Consider the following 27,974-nt stretch of genomic DNA (forward strand, 5'->3'; position numbering starts at 1 on the left):
ATCACCAGGATACACATACTTTTCTAGTGCTCACGGAACTTTCTCCAGAATAGATCATATGCTGGGACATAAAACAAGCCTCAATAAATTTAAAAAGATTGAAATTATTCAAAGCACATTCTCTGACCACAATGGAATACAATTAGAAGTCAATAACCATCAGAGACTTAGAAAATTCACAAATACCTGGAGGTTAAACAACACACTCCTAAACAATCAGTGGGTTAAAGAAGAAATAGCAAGAGAAATTGCTAAATATATAGAAACGAATGAAAATGAGAACACAACATACCAAAACCTATGGGATGCAGCAAAAGCAGTGCTAAGGGGGAAATTTATAGCACTAAACGCATATATTAAAAAGGAAGAAAGAGCCAAAATCAAAGAACTAATGGATCAACTGAAGAAGCTAGAAAATGAACAGCAAACCAATCCTAAACCAAGTACAAGAAAAGAAATAACAAGGATTAAAGCAGAAATAAATGACATAGAGAACAAAAAAACAATAGAAAGGATAAATATCACCAAAAGTTGGTTCTTTGAGAAGATCAACAAGATTGACAAGCCCCTAGCTAGACTGACAAAATCAAAAAGAGAGAAGACCCATATAAACAAAATAATGAATGAAAAAGGTGACATAACTGCAGATCCTGAAGAAATTAAAAAAATTATAAGAGGATATTATGAACAACTGTATGGCAACAAACTGGATAATGTAGAAGAAATGGACAATTTCCTGGAAACATATGAACAACCTAGACTGACCAGAGAAGAAATAGAAGACCTCAACCAACCCATCACAAGCAAAGAGATCCAATCAGTCATCAAAAATCTTCCCACAAATAAATGCCCAGGGCCAGATGGCTTCACAGGGGAATTCTACCAAACTTTCCAGAAAGAACTGACACCAATCTTACTCAAACTCTTACAAAACATTGAAAAAAATGGAACACTACCTAATTCATTTTATGAAGCTAACATCAATCTAATACCAAAACCAGGCAAAGATGCTACAAAAAAGGAAAACTACCGGCCAATCTCCCTAATGAATATAGATGCAAAAATCCTCAACAAAATACTTGCAAATCGAATCCAAAGACACATTAAAAAAATCATACACCATGACCAAGTGGGGTTCATTCCAGGCATGCAAGGATGGTTCAACATAAGAAAAACAATCAATGTATTACAACACATTAAAAACTCGAAAGGGAAAAATCAATTGATCATCTCAATAGATGCTGAAAAAGCATTTGACAAAATCCAACATCCGTTTTTGATAAAAACACTTCAAAAGGTAGGAATTGAAGGAAACTTCCTCAACATGATAAAGAGCATATATGAAAAACCCACAGCCAGCATAGTACTCAATGGTGAGAGACTGAAAGCCTTCCCTCTAAGATCAGGAACAAGACAAGGATGCCCGCTGTCACCACTGTTATTCAACATTGTGCTGGAAGTGCTAGCCAGGGCAATCCGGCAAGACAAAGAAATAAAAGGCATCCAAATTGGAAAAGAAGAAGTAAAACTGTCATTGTTTGCAGATGATATGATCTTATATCTAGAAAACCCTGAGAAATCAACGATACACCTACTAGAGCTAATAAACAAATTTAGCAAAGTAGCGGGATACAAGATTAATGCACATAAGTCAGTAATGTTTCTATATGCTAGAAATGAACAAACTGAAGAGACACTCAAGAAAAAGATACCATTTTCAATAGCAACTAAAAAAATCAAGTACCTAGGAATAAACTTAACCAAAGATGTAAAAGACCTATACAAAGAAAACTACATAACTCTACTAAAAGAAATAGAAGGGGACCTTAAAAGATGGAAAAATATTCCATGTTCATGGATAGGAAGGCTAAATGTCATTAAGATGTCAATTCTACCCAAACTCATCTACAGATTCAATGCAATCCCAATCAAAATTCCAACAACCTACTTTGCAGACTTGGAAAAGCTAGTTATCAAATTTATTTGGAAAGGGAAGATGCCTCGAATTGCTAAAGACACTTTAAAAAAGAAAAACGAAGTGGGAGGACTTACACTCCCTGACTTTGAAGCTTATTATAAAGCCACAGTTGCCAAAACAGCATGGTACTGGCACAAAGATAGACATATAGATCAATGGAATCGAATTGAGAATTCAGAGATAGACCCTCAGATCTATGGCCGACTGATCTTTGATAAGGCCCCCAAAGTCACCGAACTGAGCCATAATGGTCTTTTCAACAAATGGGGCTGGGAGAGTTGGATATCCATATCCAAAAGAATGAAAGAGGACCCCTACCTCACCCCCTACACAAAAATTAACTCAAAATGGACCAAAGATCTCAATATAAAAGAAAGTACCATTAAACTCCTAGAAGATAATGTAGGAAAACATCTTCAAGACCTTGTATTAGGAGGCCACTTCCTAGACTTTACACCCAAAGCACAAGCAACAAAAGAGAAAATAGATAAATGGGAACTCCTCAAGCTTAGAAGTTTCTGCACCTCAAAGGAATTTCTCAAAAAGGTAAAGAGGCAGCCAACTCAATGGGAAAAAATTTTTGGAAACCATGTATCTGACAAAAGACTGATATCTTGCATATACAAAGAAATCCTACAACTCAATGACAATAGTACAGACAGCCCAATTATAAAATGGGCAAAAGATATGAAAAGACAGTTCTCTGAAGAGGAAATACAAATGGCCAAGAAACACATGAAAAAATGTTCAGCTTCACTAGCTATTAGAGAGATGCAAATTAAGACCACAATGAGATACCATCTAACACCGGTTAGAATGGCTGCCATTAAACAAACAGGAAACTACAAATGCTGGAGGGGATGTGGAGAAATTGGAACTCTTATTCATTGTTGGTGGGACTGTATAATGGTTCAGCCACTCTGGAAGTCAGTCTGGCAGTTCCTTAGAAAACTAGAGATAGAGCTACCATTCGATCCAGCGATTGCACTTCTCGGGATATACCCGGAAGATCGGAAAGCAGTGACACGAACAGATATCTGCACGCCAATGTTCATAGCAGCATTATTCACAATTGCCAAGAGATGGAAACAACCCAAATGTCCATCAACAGATGAGTGGATAAATAAAATGTGGTATATACACACGATGGAATACTACGCGGCAGTAAGAAGGAACGATCTGGTGAAACATATGACAACATGGATGAACCTTGAAGACATAATGCTGAGCGAAATAAGCCAGGCACAAAAAGAGAAATATTATATGCTACCACTAATGTGAACTTTGAAAAATGTAAAACAAATGGTTTATAATGTAGAATGTAGGGGATCTAGCAGTAGAGAGCAATTAAGGAAGGGGGAACAATAATCCAAGAAGAACAGATAAGCTATTTAACGTTCTGGGGATGCCCAGAAATGACTATGGTCTGTTAATTTCTGATGGATGTAGTAGGAACAAGTTCACTGAAATGTTGCTATAGTATGTAACTTTCTTGGGGTAAAGTAGGAACATGTTGGAAGTTAAGCAGTTATCTTAGGTTAGTTGTCTTTTTCTTACTCCCTTGCTATGGTCTCTTTGAAATGTTCTTTTATTGTATGTTTGTTTTCTTTTTAACTTTTTTTTTCATACAGTTGATTTGAAAAAAGAAGGGAAAGTTAAAAAAAAAGAAAAAGAAAAAAGACAAACAAGGGAAAAAAAAAAAAAAACAAAAAAACAAAAACGATGTAGTGCCCCCTTGAGGAGCCTGTGGAGAATGCAGGGGTATTCGCCTACCCCACCTCCATGGTTGCTAACATGACCACAGACATAGGGGACTGGTGGTTTGATGGGTTGAGCCCTCTACCATAAGTTTCACCCTTGGGAAGACGGTTGCTGCAAAGGAGAGGCTAGGCCTCCCTGTATTTGTGCCTAAGAGTCTCCTCCTGAATGCCTCTTTGTTGCTCAGATGTGGCCCTCTCTCTCTGGCTAAGCCAACTTGAAAGGTGAAATCACTGCCCTCCCCCCTACGTGGGATCAGACACCCAGGGAAGTGAATCTCCCTGGCAACGTGGAATATGACTCCCGGGGAGGAATGTAGACCCGGCATCGTGGGACGGAGAACATCTTCTTGACCAAAAGGGGGATGTGAAAGGAAATGAAATAAGCTTCAGTGGCAGAGAGATTCCAAAACGAGCCGAGAGATCACTCTGGTGGGCACTCTTACGCACACTTTAGACAACCTTTTTTAGGTTCTAAAGAATTGGGGTAGCTGGTGGTGGATACCTGAAACTATTAAACTACAACCCAGAACCCATGAATCTCGAAGACAGTTGTATAAAAATGTAGCTTATGAGGGGTGACAGTGGGATTGGGAATGCCATAAGGACCAAACTCCACTTTGTCTAGTTTATGGATCGATGTGTAGAAAAGTAGGGGAAGCAAACAAACAGACAAAGGTACCTAGTGTTCTTTTTTACTTCAATTGCTCTTTTTCACTCTAATTATTATTCTTGTTATTTTTGTGTGTGTGCTAATGAAGGTGTCAGGGATTGATTTAGGTGATGAATGTACAACTATGTAATGGTACTGTAAACAATCGAAAGTACAATTTGTTTTGTATGACTGCGTGGTATGTGAATATATCTCAATAAAATGATGATTAAAAAAAAAAAAAAAAAAAAAATCAATTGACCACATACATGTGGGTCTATTTTGCAATCCCTATTCTATTCTCTTGAACTATTTGTCTATGTTGATGTCAATATTTCACTGTGTTGACTCTAATGGCTTTATAATGTGTCTTGAAGTCAAGCAGTGTAAATCCTCTACATTTGTCTTCTTTTTCAAAGTTTTTGAGGCTAGTCTAGGTCCTTCACATTTCCACATGAATTTTAAAATTAACTTGTCAATTTCTACAAAAAAAAAAAAAAACTGCGGGGATTTTGATTGGGATTCCATTGAATCTATAAATTGACTTAGGTGGAATTAACATCTTACTAATATTGAGTCTACTACTCCATAAATATGTTGTATGTCTCCATATTTTTAGGTCATTTTTGTTCTGTAGTCTTTAGGGACCCAGATCTTACACATCTTTTATCAGATTTATCCCAAAGTGTTTTATATTTTTTATGTGATTTTGAATGATTTTGTTTATCTCAATTTCTGATTTTGTTGCTTGCAGATAGAAATACATTGAATTTTTGTACATTTACCTTTAATCCTGCAACTTTGTTAAACTCACTTATTAGTTCTAGTAACTTTTTGTTGTAGATTCCATGGTAATTTGTATCTAAACAATCACATTGTCTATGAATAAAGATAATTTATATTCTTTCCTTCCAATAGGATATTTTACTTCTTTCTCTTGCTTTACAGCACAAGCAAGGACATCTGGTGGGCCTATTGCTAGAAGTTTATCCAATTTATCGAACTTCACAAAGAAATAGCTTTTTCTTTCATTGACTGCCTCTTGTTTTTCTGTTTCTTTTCATTGATATTCACTGTGATTTTTTTATTATTTCCATTCTTTTGCTTACTTTAAGTTTTATTTGCTTTTCTTTTTCTAGTTTCTTATGGTAGGGGCTGAAGTCATTGATCTGAGACCTTTTTCCTTTTCTAATTCAGATATTAATGCTTTAAAATTTCCTCTGCTTCATTAGGGGCATCCCATACATTTTGATATACTGTACTATTCATTTTTCCTCAGTTCACAATACTTCCTAATTTCCCTTTGATGTCGCCTTTTCCTAGTGAATTATTTAAAACTGTGCTATTTGCCATATACTTTACTTCCATATGTTATAAAATCCACAATACATTTATTATTTTTGCTCAATTATCTTTTAAAGAGATTCAAATAGTAACGCGAAATTTCATATTTTCCCACATAAGCATTTCCAGTGCTCTACATCCCCTTATGTAGATCTAGGTTTACATCTGGGATCATTTTCTTTCTGCCTGAAGGGCTTCCTTTAACATTTCTTGTAGTGTGACTCTGCTGGTGATCAGTTTGTAGGTCTGAAAAAGGGTTTATTTCACTGTTGTTTTGGAAACATATTTTCACAGGGAATAACGTTCCAGGTTGAGAATTTTTTTTTCCAGCACTTTAAACATGCCGCCCCACCATGCTACACTTTTATTTTGTATAGTTATATTTAGTCCCCTTCTTCCTGACCAGGTTGAGGCCTTGGAGTGAACCGAGCAGCCCTTCCATAACATTTGCTGACTTGACTCAAGAATAGCAAAGAAACAAGCTGAGCATGGGAAGGTCAGGCAAGGCCTTCAGGGGAGGCAATGATTTCATCAGAGAAGGAAGAGGAACATTGATGAATAAACTGAATGTTAAGAGATGCGGGAGAGTGAGAGGAATCTGGAAAGCCAGGCTCCAGTTGGGGTCAAGATACTTGGAATCTGGTCTAGATTGGTTGGATAATTTGCAGTGCCAGGGCAAAATGAAAATGCAGGGCCCCTTATTCAAAACGCAGGAAAAACATGCCATTGAAGATACTAAGATATTAAACTTTTTCCTTTCTCGGTGTGTATCATTTGCTGTTTAATGCCGTGTTCTCTCTGGCACAGAGATACTTGCAGGGCGAATGCAGGCCCTCGCGGGCACCCAGGGGGCTGCCTGTTGACCTGGTGTGTGTGTGAGTACCAGTTCCCCCTCCTACCAGCTGGGACCAAAGCACTGGGCCTCAAAGTCAGAGAAGCCCATGGCCCGTTCCCAAGGGCCCAGTGTCCCATTCCACTGTGGGTGGGAGTCCCCCAAAGGATTTCAGCTGCCAAGCTTGAATTCACCTGGTACCTGGATCAGGTGTAGATTTTGGAGTTTCTCACTGTGCTGGTTTGGATGTATTATGTCCCCCAAAACGCTATGTTCTTTGATGCAATCTTGTGTGGGCAGACGTGATTAGTGTTGATTAGATTGTAATTCTTTGAGTGTTTCCATGGAGATGCGCCCCACCCAACTGTAGGTGATAACTCTGATTAGATAATTTCCATGGCGGTGTGGCCTCGCCCATTCAGCGTGGGCCTTGATTAGTTTACTAGAGCACTATATAAGCTCAGACAGGAAGAGTGAGCTTGCTACAACCAAGAGGGACACTTTGAAGAATGCACAGATGCTGAGAGAGTAGCTGCAGATGAGAGACAGTTTGAAGATGGCTGTTGAAAGCAGACTTTTGCTCCAGAGAAGCTAAGAGAGGAAAAACGCCCCAAGAACAACTAAGAGTGACATTTTTGAGGAACTGCAACCTAGAGAGGAATGTCCTGAGAAAGCCATTTTGAAACCAGAACACTGAAGCAGATGCCAGCCACGAGCCTTCCCAGCTAACAGAGACACTATTCACCATCCTCCAGTGACGGTACCTGATTGTTGATGACTTGGACACTTTATGGCCCTAAGACTGTAACTGTGTAACCAAATAAACCCCCTTTATAAAAGCCAATCCATCTCTGGTGTTTTGCATTCCAGCAGCAATAGCAAACTAGAACAGATGCTTTTGAATTTAAATGTCAAATATCAATCTAAAATAAAATTTAATTTAATTTTAATTGATTTTAATTTGACTTTAAATATTTTAATCTAAATTTAAAATAATGAGAAATATGAAATTAAGGCTAATGTGCCACTGGATAAAAAAAAATAATAAAAACGGCTCACATTTGTAATGAGAGAATTTTTTTTACTGTTTTGTATATACTATAAAATTTGAAAATTTGAGAAAACTGCCAAATCTTTCTCCAATCACTCTCCCATCAGAAGCTGTCTGAAACAATGAATTCAAAATAAATTCAACTTCTGCATTCCTAGGCTCTAAACAAAGAAACTTCATCTTTATGTGATGAAATATCACTAACTTTAAAATAAATTTTACTGCATGGTAAGTGCAAATAATCAAAATGGAGAAATCAGTAGATGACATCACTGACAGAAAAGTAGTGAAGCCAGAAAATTCATACCTAACTTTTTAGTGAAACTATATATGTATATATTGGCCTGGCACATATGTGTTGCTGTTGTTGTTTTAATTAGAGAAGTTGTAGGTTTACAGAACAATCATGCTTAAAATACAGAATTCCCATATACCACCCTCTCATTAACACCTTACAGTAGTGTGGCACATTGTTACAATTGATGAAAACACATTTTTATAATTGTAGTGTTTAATTTTAGTCCATAGTTTAACTTAGTTGTCCGGTTCTGTGTACTTTAAAAAAAATTTATTCTACTACCATTTATGAAGCTGTATATTTTTTAAAAAGCAGATATATTGACAAATTCTTCTGAAAGATTGCCTTCAGGTGTAGTTTCAAATTACCTTAGCACTAAATGGCCAGGAAAGATTAGAAACAATAAATGGCTTCATGTATAAAGTAAAAAATCATTAGTGGAAACTAACCACATTCTATGAAATAAAACTATAAGATATTTTGCTGTGGAAGTTAATTTTCTCTCCCCCACTCCCCCACACAATTTGCAGCTTAGATATAGAAATTACCAAAGGCAGGCATTATTTATTAATAAGATAAAAATTTATTAGGCTTTGTTAGCATATTATCCAGGGTTCTCCAGAGAAACAAAACCAATAGGATATATGTATATTAAGAGATTTATTATAAGGAATTAGCTCACACAATTATGGGGACTGGCAAGCCTGCCTTCCGCAGAATTCCATGGAAATTCCTGGTAAGAGAGTTACCGAAGTCTTGAGTCTGAATTTCTTAGCGTGAGCCAGCAAGGCTGGAAACCCAAGAGGGAGAAGAGGTCGCAGCCTTGATGCAGAATTCCTTCTTCTTTCAGGAATCCTCAGTTCTTTGCATTTAAATTTTCTAACTGTTTGGGTGAGGCCCACTCACATTATGGAGGGTGATCTCCTTTACTTAACATCAACAGATTGCAGATGCTAATCCCATCGACAACACACCTCCACAGCCACATCTAGGCCAGGGTTGGACCAAACAACTGGACAGCACACCCTAGCCAAGTTAACTCATAAAATTAACCACAGCAGTGAGCAAGATCATTTCCTTTTATTTTAAGCAGAGTTCCCTTATGGTTCATTGGAAAGGATTGCTTATTTTCTCTTCCATTTTATTTTATATGGTTTTATTTGTGTGAGGCCAGGTACTCTGTACCCATTGTAAAGCCGTGGTTTCTCTGTGAAAACTGACTGAAAGCTGAGCGAGGGGGATATTGCCCACAGCCAGGAGGTTACTTGTGAGAAGTTCTAATAATGGACAGATCAAGGTCTCAGCCAATTTGAGAAACCACCTGACTTCATCGACTTCCTTGCTGTCACCACTACTAGTGAGGAATGTTTTCCCTTACTTCTCTGTCTAGGATTTACTCAAATATCACTTTCAGATACAAATGCAATAAGCACAATAAGGAAACAAACAGTATGATTTTATTATTGTGGGAGCCCCAGGCCCAGGGCTTTCCCCGAGGGCCCTGAAGACTGCACACAGCAGCTTGCGTGACCTAAGACAGTTAAGGTTTGACCCACCCTCCTTGTAAAATCAGGCGCTAAATGTATTCTATACCTGAAATTACCTCATCCCTGGAACTCCCTGAAGTACTATCATCTACGAGATAATCTATAATCCTCCCCTCTCCCCTGTTGACTACAATCAATCCCTCTCTACTTCACAAGACCCCCGCTCCTCTCATATCCACTTAAATGTCTTTGTCCTAACCCTTATAAACCACTCCCTGGCACCCCCCTGCTTTTGTGGAGAACCTTCACGTTCAGCTCTGAACCTGCTGCCACTCAGAGCAGCTCCTGAATCCATTCAGTGAAGCTTCTGAATTCAGGCCAACACGACGGACTTCCCACGATGTAGGTAAGTACCAAAATAAAAGCTCATGTCTCAGAACATGTCCGGGGCTTTCTTTAGTCCTTTGGCTGCCAAAGCCCTCTCGGGCCGTGACAATTATTTACCAAATGCCTTCCACAGTCATCTCAGAAGCAGGGCAATACAAGATATGTCAGGAAGATGGTGGAGTAGGGAGCTCCAGGACTCAGTCCTCCCATCAGAACAGGCAGGAACTGTCTGAAACAGCTATCGTGAAACCCCAGAGGCTAGGAGGACACTGTACAGCATCCAGGGAAGAGTGGCAGGAAGAGGCAGACAAATTTTGGTAAAGAACTATAAATTGCTCTCTCTGCAGTGGCTACTGGTGCCCATCCCCATTTCACAGTAGGCTGCTGTTGAGGGGTGGTGGGGAAGTCCAGTCCCTGGCCAGCTGCTGGTAACAGAGACATAAAAATCCTCTTCCCCAAGAACAGGGCTGGGCATAGGCCATCAGTAATCGCAGCTTTTGATTAGCAAATTCCGATCCCTGGGTCCTGGCTCTGAGGACAGCTATTGTTTCCACCTGCCCTTGAACAAAGGTGGTAGCAGACATTGTTTCAACCCTCCCCAGACAGGGGTGCAGGTAGTGGTGATTATAAGAAGCAGTGCTTTCTCAGGGCTGTGGGGGACAGTTAGCTGAAGGGCTGCATTTGCTGAGCAGGCCAGGAAAGTTCAGCTTGGTGAGCCGTTGGAGAAGCTTTGGAAGCCCTTCCTGATCCCCTCCCCAGAGCACTGTGCCCCTTTCATGCATTTCTGGCCCTGCTTTGGCTGGGCATTACTGACTTGGGAAAGTCCTCTCCAGGGTGACCCTCCTTCCAGATTTGCCCTCCAGGAAAAAGCAGCTAGAGTCTTATATTATCAGTAGTGACTTTAAATGTAAATGGATTAAACTCTCCAGTCAAAAGGCAGAGATTGGCAGAATGGATAAAAAAGCATGAGCCAACTGTATGCTGTCTGCATGAGACCCACCTTAAAGTCAAAGACTTCAGATATGTTAATGGTTAAAGAATGGGGAATAAAAATACCCAAGTTGTAAGCAAAAGAGAGCTGGGGTGGCTATACTAATGTCAGATAAAAGACTTTAATTAAAAAAATGGTTATGAGGGACAAAGATGGTCATTTCATACTGATAAAAGGGAGAGTACAATAGGAAGATGTAACAATTATAAATATATATGCCCTTAACACCAGAGCCCCAAAATATATGAAGCAAATACTGACAGATTTGAAGGGAGAAATTGACAAGTCTACATTAAAAGTAGGAGACTTTAACACACCAGTCTCAATAATGGATAGAACATCTAGTCAGAAAGTCAGTAAGGAAGTACAGGACGTGAATGATATGCTAAAATAATTACACCTAACAGACATATATAGAACACTGCACCCAACAAAAATAGAATACACATTCTTCTTGAGTGCACATGGATCATTCTCTAGGATACACCATAAGTTGGGTCACAAAACAAGTCTAAATAAATTTTAAAATATTGAAATTATACAATGTCTATTCTCTGACCACAAGAGAATGAAGCTAGAAATCAATAACAGAAGGAGAAAGGGAAATTTCAAAAATATGTGGAAATTAAACAACATACTCTTAAACAACCAATGGGTTAAAGAAGAAATCAGAAGCAAAATTAGGAAACATCTTGAGGTAAATGAAAAAGAAAATACAATGTACCAAAACTTATGGGATGCAGCCAAGGCAGTGCTAAGAGGGAAATGTATAGCTCTAAATGCTTACACTAAAAAATAAGAAAGGCTTTCAAATCAGAGACCCAAACTCAAAATTGGAAGAAGTAGGAAAAGAAAAGCAAACCAAACTGAAAGCAGGCAGAAGAAAGGAAATAACAAAGATCAGAGTGGAGATAAATAGAAAACAAACAAACAAACAAAAATAGAATCCACAAAACCAAAAGTTATTTTTTTGAAAAGATCAATAAAATCAACAAAACTTTAGCTAGACTGACAATAGAGGATACAAATAATGAAAATAAGAAATGAAAAGGGGGACATTACTACTGATCATGCTGGAATAAATGCTATGTACAATTGTATGCCAATAAATTAGATAACCTAGATGAAATGGACACATTATTAGAAGCACACAAAGTACCTACATTGACTCAAGAAGAAATAGAAGATCTCAACAAGCAATTACTAGGAAAGAGATGGAATCAGTTATCAAAAGCCTTCCAATAGACTGGTGGTTTGATGTGCTGAGCCCTCGAGCATGGGACTTGCCCTTATGAAGCTCATTACCACAAAGGAGAGTCTAAAGTTGTATGTAATGGTGCCTAAGAGTCTCCCCCTGAGTACCTCTTTGTTGCTCAGATGTGGCCCTCTCTCTCTCTAACTGAGCCATCTCAACAGGTGAACTCGCTGCCCTCCCCCCTACGTGGGACCCAACTCCCAGGGGTGTAAATCTCCCTGGCAACGCAGAGTATGACTCCCGGGGATGAATGTGGACCCGGCATCGTGGGACTGAGAGTATCTTCTTGACCAAAAGGGGGATGCAAAATGAGACGAAATAGTTTCAGTAGCTGAGAGATTCCAAATGGAGTCGAGAGGTCACTCTGGTGGACATTTTTATGCACTATATAGATAATACCTCTTAGGCTTTAATGTATTGGAATAGCTAGAAGTAAATACCTGAAACTACCAAACTCCAACCCAGCAGTCTGGACTCCTGAAGACAATTACATAATAATGTAGATTACAAGGGGTGACAGTGTGATTTTGAAGACCTTGTGGATCACACCCCCTTTATCTAGTGTATGGATGAGTGGAGGAATGGGGATAAAAACTAAAGGACAAATGGGGTGGGATGGGGGGATGATTTGGGTGGGTTTTTTTTCACTTTTATTTTTTATTCTTGTTATGGTTCTTTCTGATGTAAGGAAAATGTTCAGAGATAGATTGTGGTGATGAACGCATAACTATGTTATCATACTGTGGACAGTGGATTGTATATCATGGATGATTATATGGTGTGTGAATGTATTTCAATAAAACTGAATTTAATAAAAAAAAAAAAAAAAAAAAGCCTTCCAATAAAGAAAAGCCCAGCACCAGATGGCTTCACAGGGGAATTCTACCAAGTATTCCAAGAAGAAGTAATACCAATTCTGCTCAAACTCTTCCAAAAAACTGAAGAGGAGTGTATTCCCTAACTCAGTCCATGAAGCCAGTGTCACCCTAATACCAAAGCCAGATAAAGATACTCAGAGAAAAGAAAATTAGAGACCAATGTCTCTTATGAATATAGATGCAAAAATCTTCAACAAAAAGCTTGCAAGTCAAATCCAACAGCACAGTAAAAGAATTACACACCATGAGAAGTGGATATATACCATTTGTGCTTTTAACAACTGTGCCAGTTTGGATGTTATTATGCCCCCAAAATACTATGTTCTTTGATGCAATCTTGTGGGGGCAGATGTATTAGTGTTGATTAGGTTGGAACCTATTGATTGAATGTTTCCATCGAGATGTGACTCAATCAACTGTGGACAAGACTTTTTAACTGGATAATTTCCATGGAGGTGTCACCCCACCCATTCAGGGTGGGTCTGAATTAAATCACTGGAGCCATATAAAAGAGCTGACAAACAGAAGGAACTCACAGCTACAGCTGAGACAGATGTTCTGGAATGGCTATTGAAAGTAGACTTGCTAGTCCAGAGGTTGCCTGGGAGAAACTAAGAGAATACCCCCCAGAGGCCAAGAGAGAAAGCCATTTTGAAATGTAACCTGGGAGCAAGCAGATGCTAACCATGTGCCTTCCCACCTAACAGAGGTTTTCCAGACGCCATTGACCTTCCTTCAGCGAAGGTTTCCTATTGTGGATGCCTTAGCTTGGACACTATTATGGCCTTAAGACTGTAACTTTGTAACCAAATAAACCCCCTGTACTGATTTGAATGTATTATGTCTCCCAGAAAAAGCCATATTCTTTGATGCAATCTTATGGGGCAGACATATTAGTGGGGATTAAGTTGGAAAGTTTGGATTAGGTTGTTTGCATGGAAATGTGCCCCCACCCAACTGTAGGTGATAACTCTGATGAGATATTTCCATGGAGGTGTTGGCCTGCCCATTCAGGGCGGGCCTTGATCAGTGGAGCCATATAAATGAGCTGACAAACAGAAGGAACTCAGTGCAGCTGAGAGTGACATTTTGAAGAGAAGCCACAGCCAAGAGGGACACTTTGAAGAAAGTACAGGAGCTGCAGATGAGAGACAGTTTGAGGACAGCCACTGAAAGCAGACTTTTGCTCCAGAGAAACTAAGAGAGGAAAAATACTCCAAGAGCAACTAAGAGTGACATTTTTGAGGACTGTAGCCTAGAGAGGAACGTCCTGGGAGAAAGCCATTTTGAAACCAGAACTTTGGAGCAGATGCCAGCCACGTGCCTTCCCAGCTAACAAAGGTTTTCCAAACACCATTGGCCATCCTCCAGTGAAGGTACCCAATTGCTGATGTGTTACCTTGGACACTTTATGGCCTTAAGACTGTAACTGTGTAACCAAATAAACCCCATTTTATAAAAGTTAATCCATTTCTGGTGTTTTGCATTCTGGCAGCATTAGCAAACTAGAGCACCCCCTTTATAAGAGCCAATCCATTTCTGGTATTTTGCATTCTGGCAGCATTAGCAAACCGGAACAGCAACTTAAATAAAAATTTTAATAAGTTTAACAGAAATGTTTTAATAGGAAAGTTAAATTATGTTTATTGAATAAATATACTTTTCCTATTCTTAATTAAACTAAGATGAATATGCTACAGAGAAATTGGTGAGAAAATCCTAAAACTGCTAAAAGATTGGCTAAATAGGAGACATAATATAAAGTATTTTCAGGTGAAATGCTTGTTTCTAATAAAAAAATAATCAGCATTTTTTATTTTGGCTACTTTTCATATATTTCAAAAGCTTTGGGAATAAAACCAATATTATTATAATATATACAAAATAGTAAAAAAATTCTGTTTTTACAAATGTGAGCCATTTTTATTATTTTTTTATCCAGTGGCACATTAGCCTTAATTTCATATTTCTCATAATTTTAAATTTAGATTAAAATATTTAAAGTCAAATTAAAATCAATAAAAATTAAATTAAATTTTATTTAAAATTGATATTCTACATTTAAATTCAAAAGCATCTAAAATCAAAACTAACCAAAATAATCTAATCATATATAGAATGCTGACCTTAGGTTTCTAACAAAAGACAAGTGGGATATATTAAATTGTGAGGGCTTGCAAAAAATTAGATTTTGAAAGATAAAATCACTCAAAGTAGCAAAAAGAGAGTGAGAAAGCCCAAATGGTATTATTAAAATGGATCATATGTTTACTATCTGAAATGCGATATGCATTAACTCTAAATATTAAATTGTGAAGGACAATAAACAATAACTTAGTTAAAACTTCTAAAACTCCTAAAGATGAATGCTAAAAGAGTGCACAGTATATTTTATTATTAATAACAAATATTGAACATTCTGATTACAGCAGATAAAACATTTTTGCTAAAAGTCAACATTTTAAAATTAAATTTTGTTAATTTGGCATACTTATTTTCAGGAATCACCCTAGAAACCTTATCATTCAAATGAAAAGAGAAGGTTGTGTTGAGAAATAAAATTAGAAAATTAGTCATGAGTTTAATCAGTGCCCCTCCCCCCTCCTTAAACTGGGGTGCATATCAGAATCACGTTGGTAATTATTTCAAAATACACATGGCACTCTACTTCCCAGCTGGACTGATTCAGCATACCTAAACACTGGGACCCAGAGCATACATAATGTTCCAAAACTCCTCAGGTGTATCTGATGTATACCTCTGGTTAGGAACTGTTGCACTAGACCATGGATATAACCTTATTTGTCAGATTAAATTAGTAATACTTTCTCCCTGAGAACAAGATGGGAACATACGGGTTGAACTGGATCCATGTGAATAGGATCAGTAATTAATTAAATATCAATGCCTATGTGAGGGACAATTTCTCCCAGCCCTATTTTTGATTCTTCCTCAACCTTCTTTCAACAACTTAGATGAAGATATAGAACATATAGATGCATAGAAGTTACAAATGTAACAATATTGAAAGCAATGCAAACTTTAGATGACAAGGTCCTTGGGTATCTTGAAAGAATGTATGCATTTTTAAATTTAACAGGAAAGAACTTAGGTCCTGAACCTGGGCTCTTAATAGCAATTGCTCAAGTTCAGAACGGGAGGATGTGGCTTAGCAGCATTCATGGAAACATTAAAACTAAGGGTTTGGGTGGATTCATAAATCTACACCAATCTAAAACAAGTTCGATGATACAGGGGATGTGAAAAGAAAAAAAAGAAACACCCCAAAAGCAGGAGACTTTATTACGTCGCAGTAAGTCCAATTCAGATCAAGAGGATCAAAATAAGTAATGATACAGATGTAAACAACTTATTTTATGAATATATAATTTACATTTATAAATGAAAGGGTTATTGCAATGAGGGGGAGGACACATATCCACAGGAAGATTTTTTAAAATATGAAGTTCAGCAGTTTCCCTTGTGGGTACAGGAAAGAATCGGGGAGTAGGAGCAGGTCTGGCGGAGGCGGGGGGAGGGCCTGAGCTGAGAGTTAAGATTGTCAGCTAGTCTGCTTGTATTTATTTTCAAGTTAACGTTTACGTAGCACTTATTTTTTCCTAATCGCTTTTCACACATTGACTCTTAACGGGGAATCTCAGAGAACAGTCTTTTTTTCCAAAAAAATCACACACTAAATGATTTTTATCTTTTATCAAGCCTCGTAAGATCCACAGCTGTTGTGATTCTCGTTTTCGATAGAGGAGCATGATCCAAAAATGCTAGACGATACCCTACTTGGAGATACCAAATGTTGAGTCTTCTTTCAAAAGCCTGCTCATTCTGCGTCTCCCAGAAATCCTTAAAACGCCCCAAAGGCAGCTGGCGCACCCATGTGGGGCGCCCGGCACGCATGCTCTGTTCTCCTTTAGGCGTGAACAGCACTGCTGGTGCCTGTTTTTTTCGCTAAAGTTGGTATTCATAAACCACTTCCCAGTCCAGATCCAGGAACTAGTTCCGGTCCTGGGGAGGTTGCCAAACAGGGGCGTGCATCACGCAATGGATTCTGGGAGTCCGAGTCTCCGTCTAGTGGAGGTCTATAGGGCGTTAGCGAACGCCGGACTTCAATGCCCACAATGCCCGGCGCGAACCGGAATCCCTTCCTGGGTCAGTGAGAGATGGCCGCCATCTTGCGGCTCGTTGTCCGAGTCTGAGAGCTGGACGTTGAGTCCCTTCCGCTCTTTGCTTTGGTGCTGGTTCTCCACGTTTTTTTTTCGCAGAGGTTCGTGGCTTTCTAGAAGGAGGTTTTATTGGGAGGTAAAGGTCAATGCAGAGCTGTGGAGTAAGGTGAGTGGAAACCCATTTTAAGTTGGTTTTCGGTTTTTCCTTCCTTTCTTCTTTTCGCGTCTCGGGTGCTCGCTGGCTTGGCAGGACTCCTTAGGTTAGCCGTAAAGATGGGAGACAGGAGAGAACCTTTGAACCTCGAGACCTCCAGAATTCCTAGAGAGAATTTGGACATGCTTCCACTGGGACAGAGAAACCGGGTGAGGGCACTTTTGCCCGAGCTTCTCGTTTTAAGTGAGGGCATGGGGCTTAGGTTGCCTATAGGCCACGGTCGTAACGCAACCCCTTCGCTTTTCTTCCTCGGGACTTTTCCCAGGTTTCGATTGAGGAAGTGGAAGGCCTGGGGTGGCCGGGGAGGGGGCTGCTTCCGAGAGGGTGGCCTTCTTTATCGCTGTGGTTCCTTTCAGTCTCTCTGCGGCCTACCCCTTCATTTTCTAGTCCGTCTTTTTGCCCTTTCCTTTTCTCTCATGTTGGACACCAGAGAGGTCGAAATGAAGAGTATTGAGTAAAACAGGCTTTTGGATTGTTCCCCGTCCTTCAAGGGAAGTAGAATTTATGTCCGGGATAAGGAAAACGTCTGGAAAAGATGAGCACTTTCATTTGGGGGAATTGCCAGATTTTTTCTTAGCGTAATATAATTGCGTCATTCTCGGTGCAGTTGAAGTTATTATTATCTTTATTCTCTTTATTAAAGCAATACGCCCATTTGGGACGTTATTATACTATTCACTGGAGAAGGACCCGTGTAAAGACTGGCATTTCAGTTAACCTAACGTTTGGGTGTTAGGAAGTATGGTTATCTGAGGTTTGGGAGCTGGAGCTTTTCACTCCCAAGGATATAGTGATTTTAAACAGTAGACGTTTATGATGCAATTTACCGCAATCCTGTGTAGGTATAAGTATCAACCTCGTTGGCAATTTTACTTCTTAGTACACAATTATGTATCTGTATCATTAAATTGTATTATTGGTTTAGCTTTCCAAGCTTACTTAAATTGTTTAATTTCTCTAAATTCAGAAATGAATCCTCTAGACTGAAGGTGAGCTATATATATTTTTTTAAGGGTATTTACTTAATCTAATGAGAATTATCTTCAATTGATTTGTTATGACACTACTTAAATTTTAATTATAAAACTGACAATTTGGGGCAAGATTTTAGCCTTAAATGCTTATATCACAAATTTAGTCTTTTTCTAATGTCTTGTTTCTGGAGAAATTTTTGTTTAGATTTTTAAGCTATTAGCTATTCATTATATGATTTGTTTGCTCTTCAGATGCCTTATGGTGAAATTGAAGCTAAATCTTTGGGACGTGGAAAAGAACTAACAAGTGAACCATGCTGTAAAAAATTGAAACCAATAGAAGAAGCTCATGTTTTCTCCCATCACGGTAGTGCTAATTTTCACAGAATCCAAGAGAATACTGGAACTGATGGGGCCCCCGTGGCTGTCGTTGACGTCATAGGAAATGGTCATCCTCAGCAGGACAAAACCAAAACTGTGTTATTGAAACCTTTGCATGATGTGATGCCTGGTAATAGACAAGATGTTGTTGAATTCATTGATTCACAAGTTTTACAGAATGCAAGTCCTCCAGTAGTATCCTCAGATGATGGGATATATAGCACTAGTAAAGCATTTATAGGACCCATTTACAAACCTCCTGAGAAGAAGAAATGTAATGAAAGAAGGAATCGTGCAGATGCTATCAGTGGTATAAATGGCAGAGGAGGTCAAGAAGAGAAAATGAAATTTAATTCCAAAAAATCAGAGATGGACAATGAATTATTCCAGTTTTACAAAGAAATTGAAGAGCTTGAAAATGAAAAAGATGATTTGGAAGGCAGTTGTAAGGAACCCGAACCCTTTCAGGAACAGCTTACTGCATATTATGAAGGCCATCATAATGATCTTGTAGAATGTGATGAAGAAAAGAAAAGAGATGTTGGTAATGCTCTTCAGTCACCTTGTGAGTATCAGCAGTACTTGGGGAATGACGCAGGCAGATACCCCTGTACTGGACAAGTAGTACCTACATTTTGCGACATTTCATGTACTTCTTTCAGGCCTGAGTGGCAATCACTGCATTCTTTTATAGTACCTCGTGGTCCTCCTGCACTTCCCAGTTTTAATTATCATTTAAATATTCAAGGATTTCACGTGCCACAAAATCCACCTCCAAATATTTTCTGTGCCCAAGATGACTCTCAGGTGACAAGTGAATGTTCTGTAGATAGCTGTCACTTTAACTGGAGTTGTTTGACTGCTGATCAGAACAGTAAATTTACCGACTGTATTCAGAATAGCAGTGGTGTTCATCCCTCTAGAAATAGCCACAGTGTAGAAGATGGACGTGTGAGTAATGGTTTCTGTGAAACCAGAGAAGAATACTGGGAAGATCCTTTTGTGGACAAGCTTAATGGAACAGACAGGTTTATGAACCAACAGTTTCAAGAGGAAAAACTAAATAAATTGCAAAAGTTACTTATCCTTTTAAGAGGCCTGCCAGGTTCTGGGAAAACGACATTGTCTCGGTAAGTAAAGAGTGTCACTATGAATACTTGATAATTCATTACTTACAAATCAAGACTGTTAGTAATCAGTGACAAATGCTGTCATGGTTCTAGTAGAATAAAACGTTTAATTTGTTATATTTGAGAATGACTTCCGTGTAAATGTTTAAAAAGATGTTTTCTTTCAGGGGAAAGGAGAATGGCATAAATATTTATATTTTGCTAAGGTCTTCAAAAATGGGTACACCATGTGTCGTTATGACAGTGATGAAAGCAGATGCTTTTGATGACTGTGCTGGCCTTTCCTTTTAAGTTGGCTGTTTAAGAAGAGTTGGACATGGGTTTAGATTTGGATTTTGACTTAGTTGTTTCATTTTATGACCTTGGGTAAGTTTTGTTATGTTTAACGGAATGAATGATACCTGTCCTGCTGGAATTATTATGAGAAGCAAATGAGATAACCCAAGGAAAGAAATTTTGAAAGTGTTAAGCGTGTTCATATTGTTGATTGGCAGAGGAAGCCCTTTTGTGGTTTCTTAAAATTTAAGGAATTTAAAGGAAGCAAAATATGAATTAATTGAGTTAGATTGATGATGTTTTATTGTATTACAAATTTTTCAAATTCGTGTTTTTATTTACATTTTAAAACAAAGAATGTTGGTGCACTTTAATATGTTCGATTAATCTTGAAAAATAGTGCAAAGAAAAACCATACAAATTTTTTTGCTGTTTTTATGGGATGATTCAAGATTTATACCAGGTTAGGAGAAAAAGAAAATTTATTTGATATTCTTAGGTGAGGATAAAAAAGTTTTGCAAATGCTTTGTATTTATTTGCAACCTCTAATTTCTAATTTCTGAACAATCTAAACAAAAAAAATTTCTTCAGAAACAAATTAAAGAAAAACTAAATTCGCTAGTCATTTCATGCTATATTTAAAGCTATAATCTTTGTGAATGAATTGAAATTTTGGTTAGCATTTTGCTTCTTCTTAGTTTAGTTAAGAAGATGAAATTTCAGCTGTTTAGAAAAGATAGAAGTTAAAGAGTGAGGTTGTCTTTATCCAGTCTTCCAGATGTAGGATATACAACATCAGAGAAAATAAACAGTTGGGATTTGGAAATTGGTTGAAGGGGTCTCCCGCCGAGGCTGCTTGATTCAGAGTGGTATAGAAAAACATGAGAAAGAAGGGTTAAGATGGGAACAAAGAATTTCAGAGACATGGTTGTAGTTGGAGATGATAGAGGGCATTATATATAATATGTATATATCTTTGAAAATGATATAAGAATGGATGTTATATATTAGCAACAACTAACATTTGTGTCATGATTTACAGTTTCCCAAGTACTTTTGGATACAAGAGATAAGTTCTGTTCTCTTCATTGTATAGACGGAGCAGAGGCTAAAGGGAAGAACAGGTTAAGTGACTTGGAAGAGATTACAAAAGCTGACAAGACAGCAAACTAGGGATATAAGTGATATTAAGTACATTTCCTCTAAACTAGTTCATTCCAGTTCCTGTTGCATACATAGCCCTGTACGTGACTCCTGACTTCAGGGAACCTGGTTAAAGTGGCAGGAATACTTAAGTTTTTTTTTTTTTAATGGAGTCATTATTGGTTATTTGGGATTGGGTATTATGCTAGATACTCTCTAGTAATGAATGGTTGCATAAAGGAATTAGCTTTCAAAATGCACTTTATAAAAAGAAAGAAGTAAATATGTGGTAGATCAGAATTGAGCTGATTTGAGGAATGGAAAAGATGGCACTGTTTAGTTCTGATATATGGTGATGAATAGGGGGGTTAGATAATGTTCAGATTCTTTTGGATAGTGTTCAAGTCCCCCTCTTCCTTATTTAGTCCTCATCCACCTCTATCTTCATATCATTCTACACTTGAGCTTGCACCTGTCTTCTACTAGAGGAGACTTAATGGCTTGTCTTCCATTGTTCTCTAGACTGCTATTTCAAAGCCTTTCTTAAATGCTTCCATTTTTTGAGACTTAGCCTAATCATCTCACCCTTAGTAATCCTCCTTCTGGACTCATGTAGTAGTTGCCTTTACCACTCTTTCTGCATAAACTATACAAGACTGCATTATCTTTCTATACATTGATAACTGACTTAACCCAATTTGGACAGATAACAGCTCTTAGGTTTGTTTTGGCAGATGTTGATAGCTACTTTTGTTTATAAGTAGAGAGTTAGTTGTTTCCCCCAACTTCACTACCAGATTTAATGAAAGCAAGTCTTAGGCTGCATTCTGACACAAATACGGACTTTAAATATTTATGAGTAAGCCCATGCAAAACCGCTCATACAACCTTTGTAGGTATGATAAAATGCTAGCTATTTGATTCTTAGAGAACCTGAGAACACTGATGATGAAGGGTTCTTTTGAGTCAGAATCCAGTAGTAGTCTAGAGGTACATTGTAGTCGGCATCAGGCGAACAGAATCTTCTGACCCAGTGATTGGACTCAGGATCGTTTAGGGATCAAGTCTTGGGTGTCATTCCCTGATGTGCAGGCTATAAGACTTTGTTAGGTTCTTATACCCTGTTCATGCAAGGGTGGGGAATCTTATATATATCCTATATATAATATGATATAGATATATAATGTATGTTTTATATTTATGTATTATGAAATACAATCTTATTTCTTGTACATTACTGATGTCACCAATGAGAGTCTGTTTTCAACATCCTTTAGACTAATAAGCTATTAATTTCATAAATGAAAACCCACTTCTAAAATTTATTATGCTGATTAGCAAAGTGTCTGGAGATAAAGATCAGAGATAAAGATAGTTGAAGTACTTCTAATAGCTCCACATAGCCAGCTCTGGAGAGTAGCCTTTCTAATTCATTATCATGACCACCCCAGGTTATGATTTCATGATTAGGGTAACTGTGCTTAGGATGTGGGTTAAATCATGTACCATAGATCTCACACTGTGCAAAAGTATTTAAATTACAGTCATTATTATACTGAATATACTTCAAATCTACTCATCTAGATTATAGAGATCCAAGCTGGCAACTTTGTAATTCCCAGTAGCTTATAGTAATAGTATCTATATGTTGAGTACCTATAATGTAAAGACACTATTCTCAGGACAATTAGGTGTTAATTTCGCATTTTGTAGATGAGGACACCCCCCTCCCCATTGTTTCCATGATGGTAAATGCCCAAGAAATCGTTGATGGTGTTGAGAGAGGCTATGGCTATAGCATGTTTATAGATGGGAAGACTCAATAAAGTAAAAATGTCACTTCATTTCTCCTTCTAATTAATTTATAAATTCAGTGAAACTTTAATCAAAATCACAAGGGGATCTGTGAATGAGTTTTGATAAGGCAATTCTAAAGTTTTTTTTTTGGTATATAAATGTGTGAGAATAACAAGGACAATTAAAAAAAAAATAGGAGTCTTAACCCCACCAGATATCAAAATTTTTTAAAGGCTACAGTAATTTAAACTTTGCTGTAATTGGCAAAAGAATAAACAAACATAAGATTAGAGAATCCAGAATCAAACTTGCATATAAGAGAATTTAGTATATGAGGAAGTGGCATTTTTATATCAGCAGGGGTAAAAATCTTCAATAAATGATATTAGGGTATTTGGCTATAAGTCTGGAAACCAGTAAGTTCTTTCTTAGCATCCAGGAAATTAAAAAAAAAGAGAGAGAGGAGAGCTTGAGAAAGGAGTGTTTCTTCTGTTTTGTTTTGCTTTTTACTTTGTTTTTTTAATTATTGGGGTTATTTTCTGTGGTAGGCTGAATAATGGCTCCCCAAAGATGTCCACATCCTAATCTTTGAAGATAATAGGGACTTTGCAGATGTGATTATGTTAAAGATTTTGAGATGAAGAGAGTATCCTGGATTTACTGGGTGGGCATGGTGTAATCACAAGGGTCCTTAATAAGGGAGGGTCCACAAGGGAGGCAGGAAGATCAAAGTCAGACAGAACTGATGTAAGGATTGGAGTAGAGTCAGAGAGGAGAGAGTTAACACTGCTGGCTTTGAAGATGGAGGAAGGGGCCACAAGCCAAGCTTAAAAGAGATGTGAAGAGATTTTTTTCCCCTGATTTCTACATGGATGGATTAAAGAGAATAATGTTTGGTTCTTAGAAGTTTTAAATATAAACCATGAAAATTACCTCTCTCAGAGTGGGCCCTTTGAGCTACACACCAGAGTTCACCTTTTCCTTACTTAAGAGTGCATTGGTTATCTATGGCTGTGTAATGAATTACCTTAAAACTTAGTGGTCTAAAACAGCAAACATTTATTGTCTCATAGTTTGTATAGGTCAGATATCTGGTTCAGGGTCTCTTAACAACTCTGATCAAGGTGTTGACTGGGCCTGTGTTCTCATCTGAAGATTTGACTTGGGAAGGGAGAATACTTGCAAGGTCTCTCATGAGGTGGTTTACAGTTTCATGTGGGCTCTTGGATTGAGGGCCTCAGTTCCTTGCTGGCTGTTGGCTGGAGGCCTCCTTCAGTTTCTTGCTGCTTGAGCCTCTTTCCAGTGACAGCATGGCAGGTGGCTTCCCTCAAAGCAAGGAGAAGTGGGGAGACAAACAAACACAGATTTCCCCAAGATGGAAGCCACAGTTGTTTTTTTGGTAACCTAATCTTAGAAGTAACATTCCATCACCTCTGCCACCTTCTTAGAAACTAGTCAGAATCTAGCCCACACTCAAAAGGAGAGGATTACACGAGGGTATGAATACCAAGAAGTGGGGAATCATTGGAAGCCACTGGTTTTTGGGGTCAAATTGCTGCAGAATCTTGGCTCTCCTACCACTGTCTGTTTGACTCGGGTGCCCTGACTTCTGCATTTATTTTCTATTCTGGATATGGGTTAATGTCTAATTGGCAGGATGGTTGTGGGGATTAAATGAGGTCATAGAAGTATATAAAATGTTTGGTACATAGTAGCTGCTTTGAGAACATATAGAATGAGTGGTCATTGCACTCAGATCTCACTTTTTATTAGATATTTGACTTATTCCACGTTCCACACTTTGACATTCTGAGAATCCGTTTTAGTACCTGACTTAACTTGAGGGAGTTCTGATGGCATCTGGCTGTAAGAATTTTGAAAATACTCAGGTTCTTAAGTTTTTTATTTTTGGTTTAAATGCTTGCTATAGTATTAGATATCTTCAGTTTCATATATATGTATATTTAAATATAAGTCACCGAAAGAAAGCCTCATAGTTTGAGGTCATTCAGGAAATTTTAAAAAGATACATGAGCAGTCTGCTGTGTCTGGGAGAAAAAAAATCTCTAAGCTAAAATTATTTACTATAATTATGATATAGATATTTTAAGGAGTACTCTTTATAGAGGTTTGTTCATGTTTCATGTTGACCTGGTTTAATGATGTAAATTGATTTACTTCCCCTCCTTGCCCCTTTAAATTTGGAAGGGGTTAAGAAATTGATACAGAAGTCTTGGAGTGTGGAATTATTAACATCTGGAATGGAACAGAAAAAAGATGAGCATAGAGTTCTTGGAAGGATGGGTATCTCTGTATCTAGTACTTTTGAGTAAAGTAAGGTATTATATGTTTGATTGAACAAAATTGCTTTTTATGTGATTGGACTTTAATTTGGAATGCTAATATTGTGACATTTTATAATATTCTAAATTGTCTGTATAAGCAAATAAGATAGCAAATATGTTGGATGGATATATTTTGGAAAAATTATGATTGTGTAAAAAAAGTAATTGAACTCTAGTCCTTAAACAAAAAACCCAACCCTTAACTTTTGTGTGGCTTGTTTGAAGTAATTTGAATTGTAATTCTGTAACTGGAAATCTTTACTTATTTTTATTGTGACACACAATTTTATTTTTATTGTAAAATATAGAAGATTTTATTATAAGTTGAGGAAAGGAGAGATAACATGTTTATCATCTTAATAGTTGAAATCTTTGCTACTACTTTGTTTTTTTTTGGCAGAATCTTTTTTATTCACGAAACAAAACAAAACCCCCCGAAAAACAAGTTTTCCAGCCCCCACCCCATGTCCTACTACTTTTTAGGAGGAAATAAATATTCTTGAATCATCCCGGGATCATATTTTTTTACTCTGAATCCCTTCGACCACTTTCCACTCACCCCTCCCACTGTCAGAATATTTTTTTGTTAAATGATACTCACCTGCCTTATGGTTGGGAGAAAGGAAAGAAACAACAAAATAAATAGTGTTTTTGTTTTTATCCAAATTATTATTACTGCTCTTTCCCTTAGCAGGCCTCTGAATCTCTTTCATTAGGCATCAGTTAAGAGAATTCTGAGAGTTTATTCTCTATTTAGTGTTTAATAATTAATTTTATTTAGTAATTTAATCCCTTAAAATGTTTTTAAGTTTAATTATACTTTGACGGTTCACAACCTTACACCTATTTCTGGCTCCCATTTGAGGATCAGCTGTGTCTGTGCTCCATGAAAATGAGTTTCTCAAAGCTGTCTTGGCTCAGCTGTGGTTCTCCCTGGATGAATTGTTTGCTTAGACTTACTTGCTTTCAGGTTACCTGTTGCACTAAATTGAGGCATTTTAGACATCAAATGCAAATTCTGTGAAGTTCAAACATGGATAATAGTTGACATAATTTTGGAATTGGGTGAAGAGTGTTTTAAAAAGTTGTAATACAAATGCTTAAAAAGTTTTGATGCAGGCTGTAATTGTGTAGATTTAAGTGTGAAGTGATAGTTGAGATCTCATTGCTTTTTGGAGTGTTCACCTCCCATGCTATTCTGTTTGCTATCTACTTATAGGTAAGTGCCAGAAATTCATTTAATAGCCTTTCCTGTGTGGCTTATTTCTCATGGTGATGGAACTGATAAATGGTGCCTTTACGGTTTCTTCTGTTAACAGCGTTCTGCTTGCTCAGAGTCGGAATGGCATTGTGTTCAGCACTGATGACTACTTTCGTCAACAGGATGGGTACAGGTATAATGTTACTCAACTTGGTGATGCCCATGACTGGAACCAGAACAGAGGTTTGTTTTGGGTCAGGTCTCCTGGGATAGAATGACTGAGGGTCAGAAAAACCAAGTTTTTTTTTTGACTCAGACTTTTACCAGCTGAATGACTTTGGCAGACCATTCAACAGCTTTGAGATCCAATTTCTTGTTTTGGATCTGTTTGAAGTGGTGATAATTATGATTGCTCTGTCTCATCAGGGTTGGTGAAAATCAAATAAGAGAATTTAGATGATTTTGTGAACTGTAAAGTAGTGTACCAGTATAAGCTGGTAAAATAATAGAGGTGTGGGATATTTTGATAGGTTTTATTATATACCTCATGAATAACTTCACCTAACCCTGATAATACCATATTCCCCAAAGTTATTTCCTGAGTGTAATGTTAATGTTTCCAAAGACTATATTGCCTATGGATACCAAAGGCTTTTCTCATACTGCTGTATAAAATATCTGTTTAATACGTTTTTTAGATTCATGTGGGTCAATGTGTTCATCTGAAATAGTGGTTCTTAACTGTGGCTGCACATTTGAATCACTTGGGGACCTTTTACAAAAAATTTATGCCTGTACCTCAGTCCCTGGAGATTCTGATTTAATTGGTCTGGAATGTTCTCCAGATGATTCTAATGGGCAGTCAGGCTTGAAAACTGTTGCTCTAGGACTATGTAAGTTAATGCATACACTATAAATTAATTTTTAAAAATAATGAAGAATGCATTGATAATTAAATGAATTGTTTATATTATGAAAAATTTCAACCTAGAGAGAGGGATTATAATGAACCCCCATATATCCAACACCCAGAATTTTCACTTACCAAGATTTTACTATATTAGCTTTATCTATCCTTTTTGTTTTCACCTCTCTCCCCCTTTTAAAAAAATTGCTGAAGTATTTTAAAGCAAATTTTAGACATATTCTATGCATTTCGAATTTAGGCTTTCTTGTTACTTAACCACATCTTATTAATGACAATGCTTTGATCATACCTAAAAGAAAAGAACAATTCCTTGGTATCCAGTTCATAATTGAATTTTCCCTCTTGTTGCCAATATCTTTCTATGCTTGTTTTGTTTGAATCAGGATCCAAACAAGGTTCTCGCAGTATATTTGGTTATTGTGTCATTTTTAATTATGTTAGACGACAGCAATTTCCCATCTTTCCTTTCTCATACCATTAATTTGTTGCAGAA

General features: G+C 37.5%; 1 protein-coding gene across 5 annotated transcripts in view; it reads left to right on the top strand.

Annotated features, from left to right (window-relative positions):
- Positions 1-17,094: 17,094 nt before the first annotated feature.
- Positions 17,095-27,974, top strand: part of N4BP2L2 (NEDD4 binding protein 2 like 2) — an 83,015-nt gene continuing 72,135 nt past the window's right edge. For 4 of the 5 annotated variants that reach the window (XM_037799828.1, XM_037799829.1, XM_037799827.1 and 1 more), the window contains exons 1-3: positions 17,095-17,257; positions 18,532-19,790; positions 26,672-26,796. In XM_037799828.1, the coding sequence (XP_037655756.1) occupies positions 18,532-19,790; positions 26,672-26,796 (1,384 nt within the window). In that variant the 5' untranslated portion in view covers positions 17,095-17,257. Of the gene's footprint in view, positions 17,258-18,531; positions 19,791-26,671; positions 26,797-27,974 lie in introns of those variants that run through there. The other variant, XM_037799830.1, reaches the window with a different exon arrangement.

The sequence above is a fragment of the Choloepus didactylus genome, chromosome 12 (assembly GCF_015220235.1).
Source record: "Choloepus didactylus isolate mChoDid1 chromosome 12, mChoDid1.pri, whole genome shotgun sequence".
NCBI lineage: Eukaryota > Metazoa > Chordata > Mammalia > Pilosa > Megalonychidae > Choloepus > Choloepus didactylus.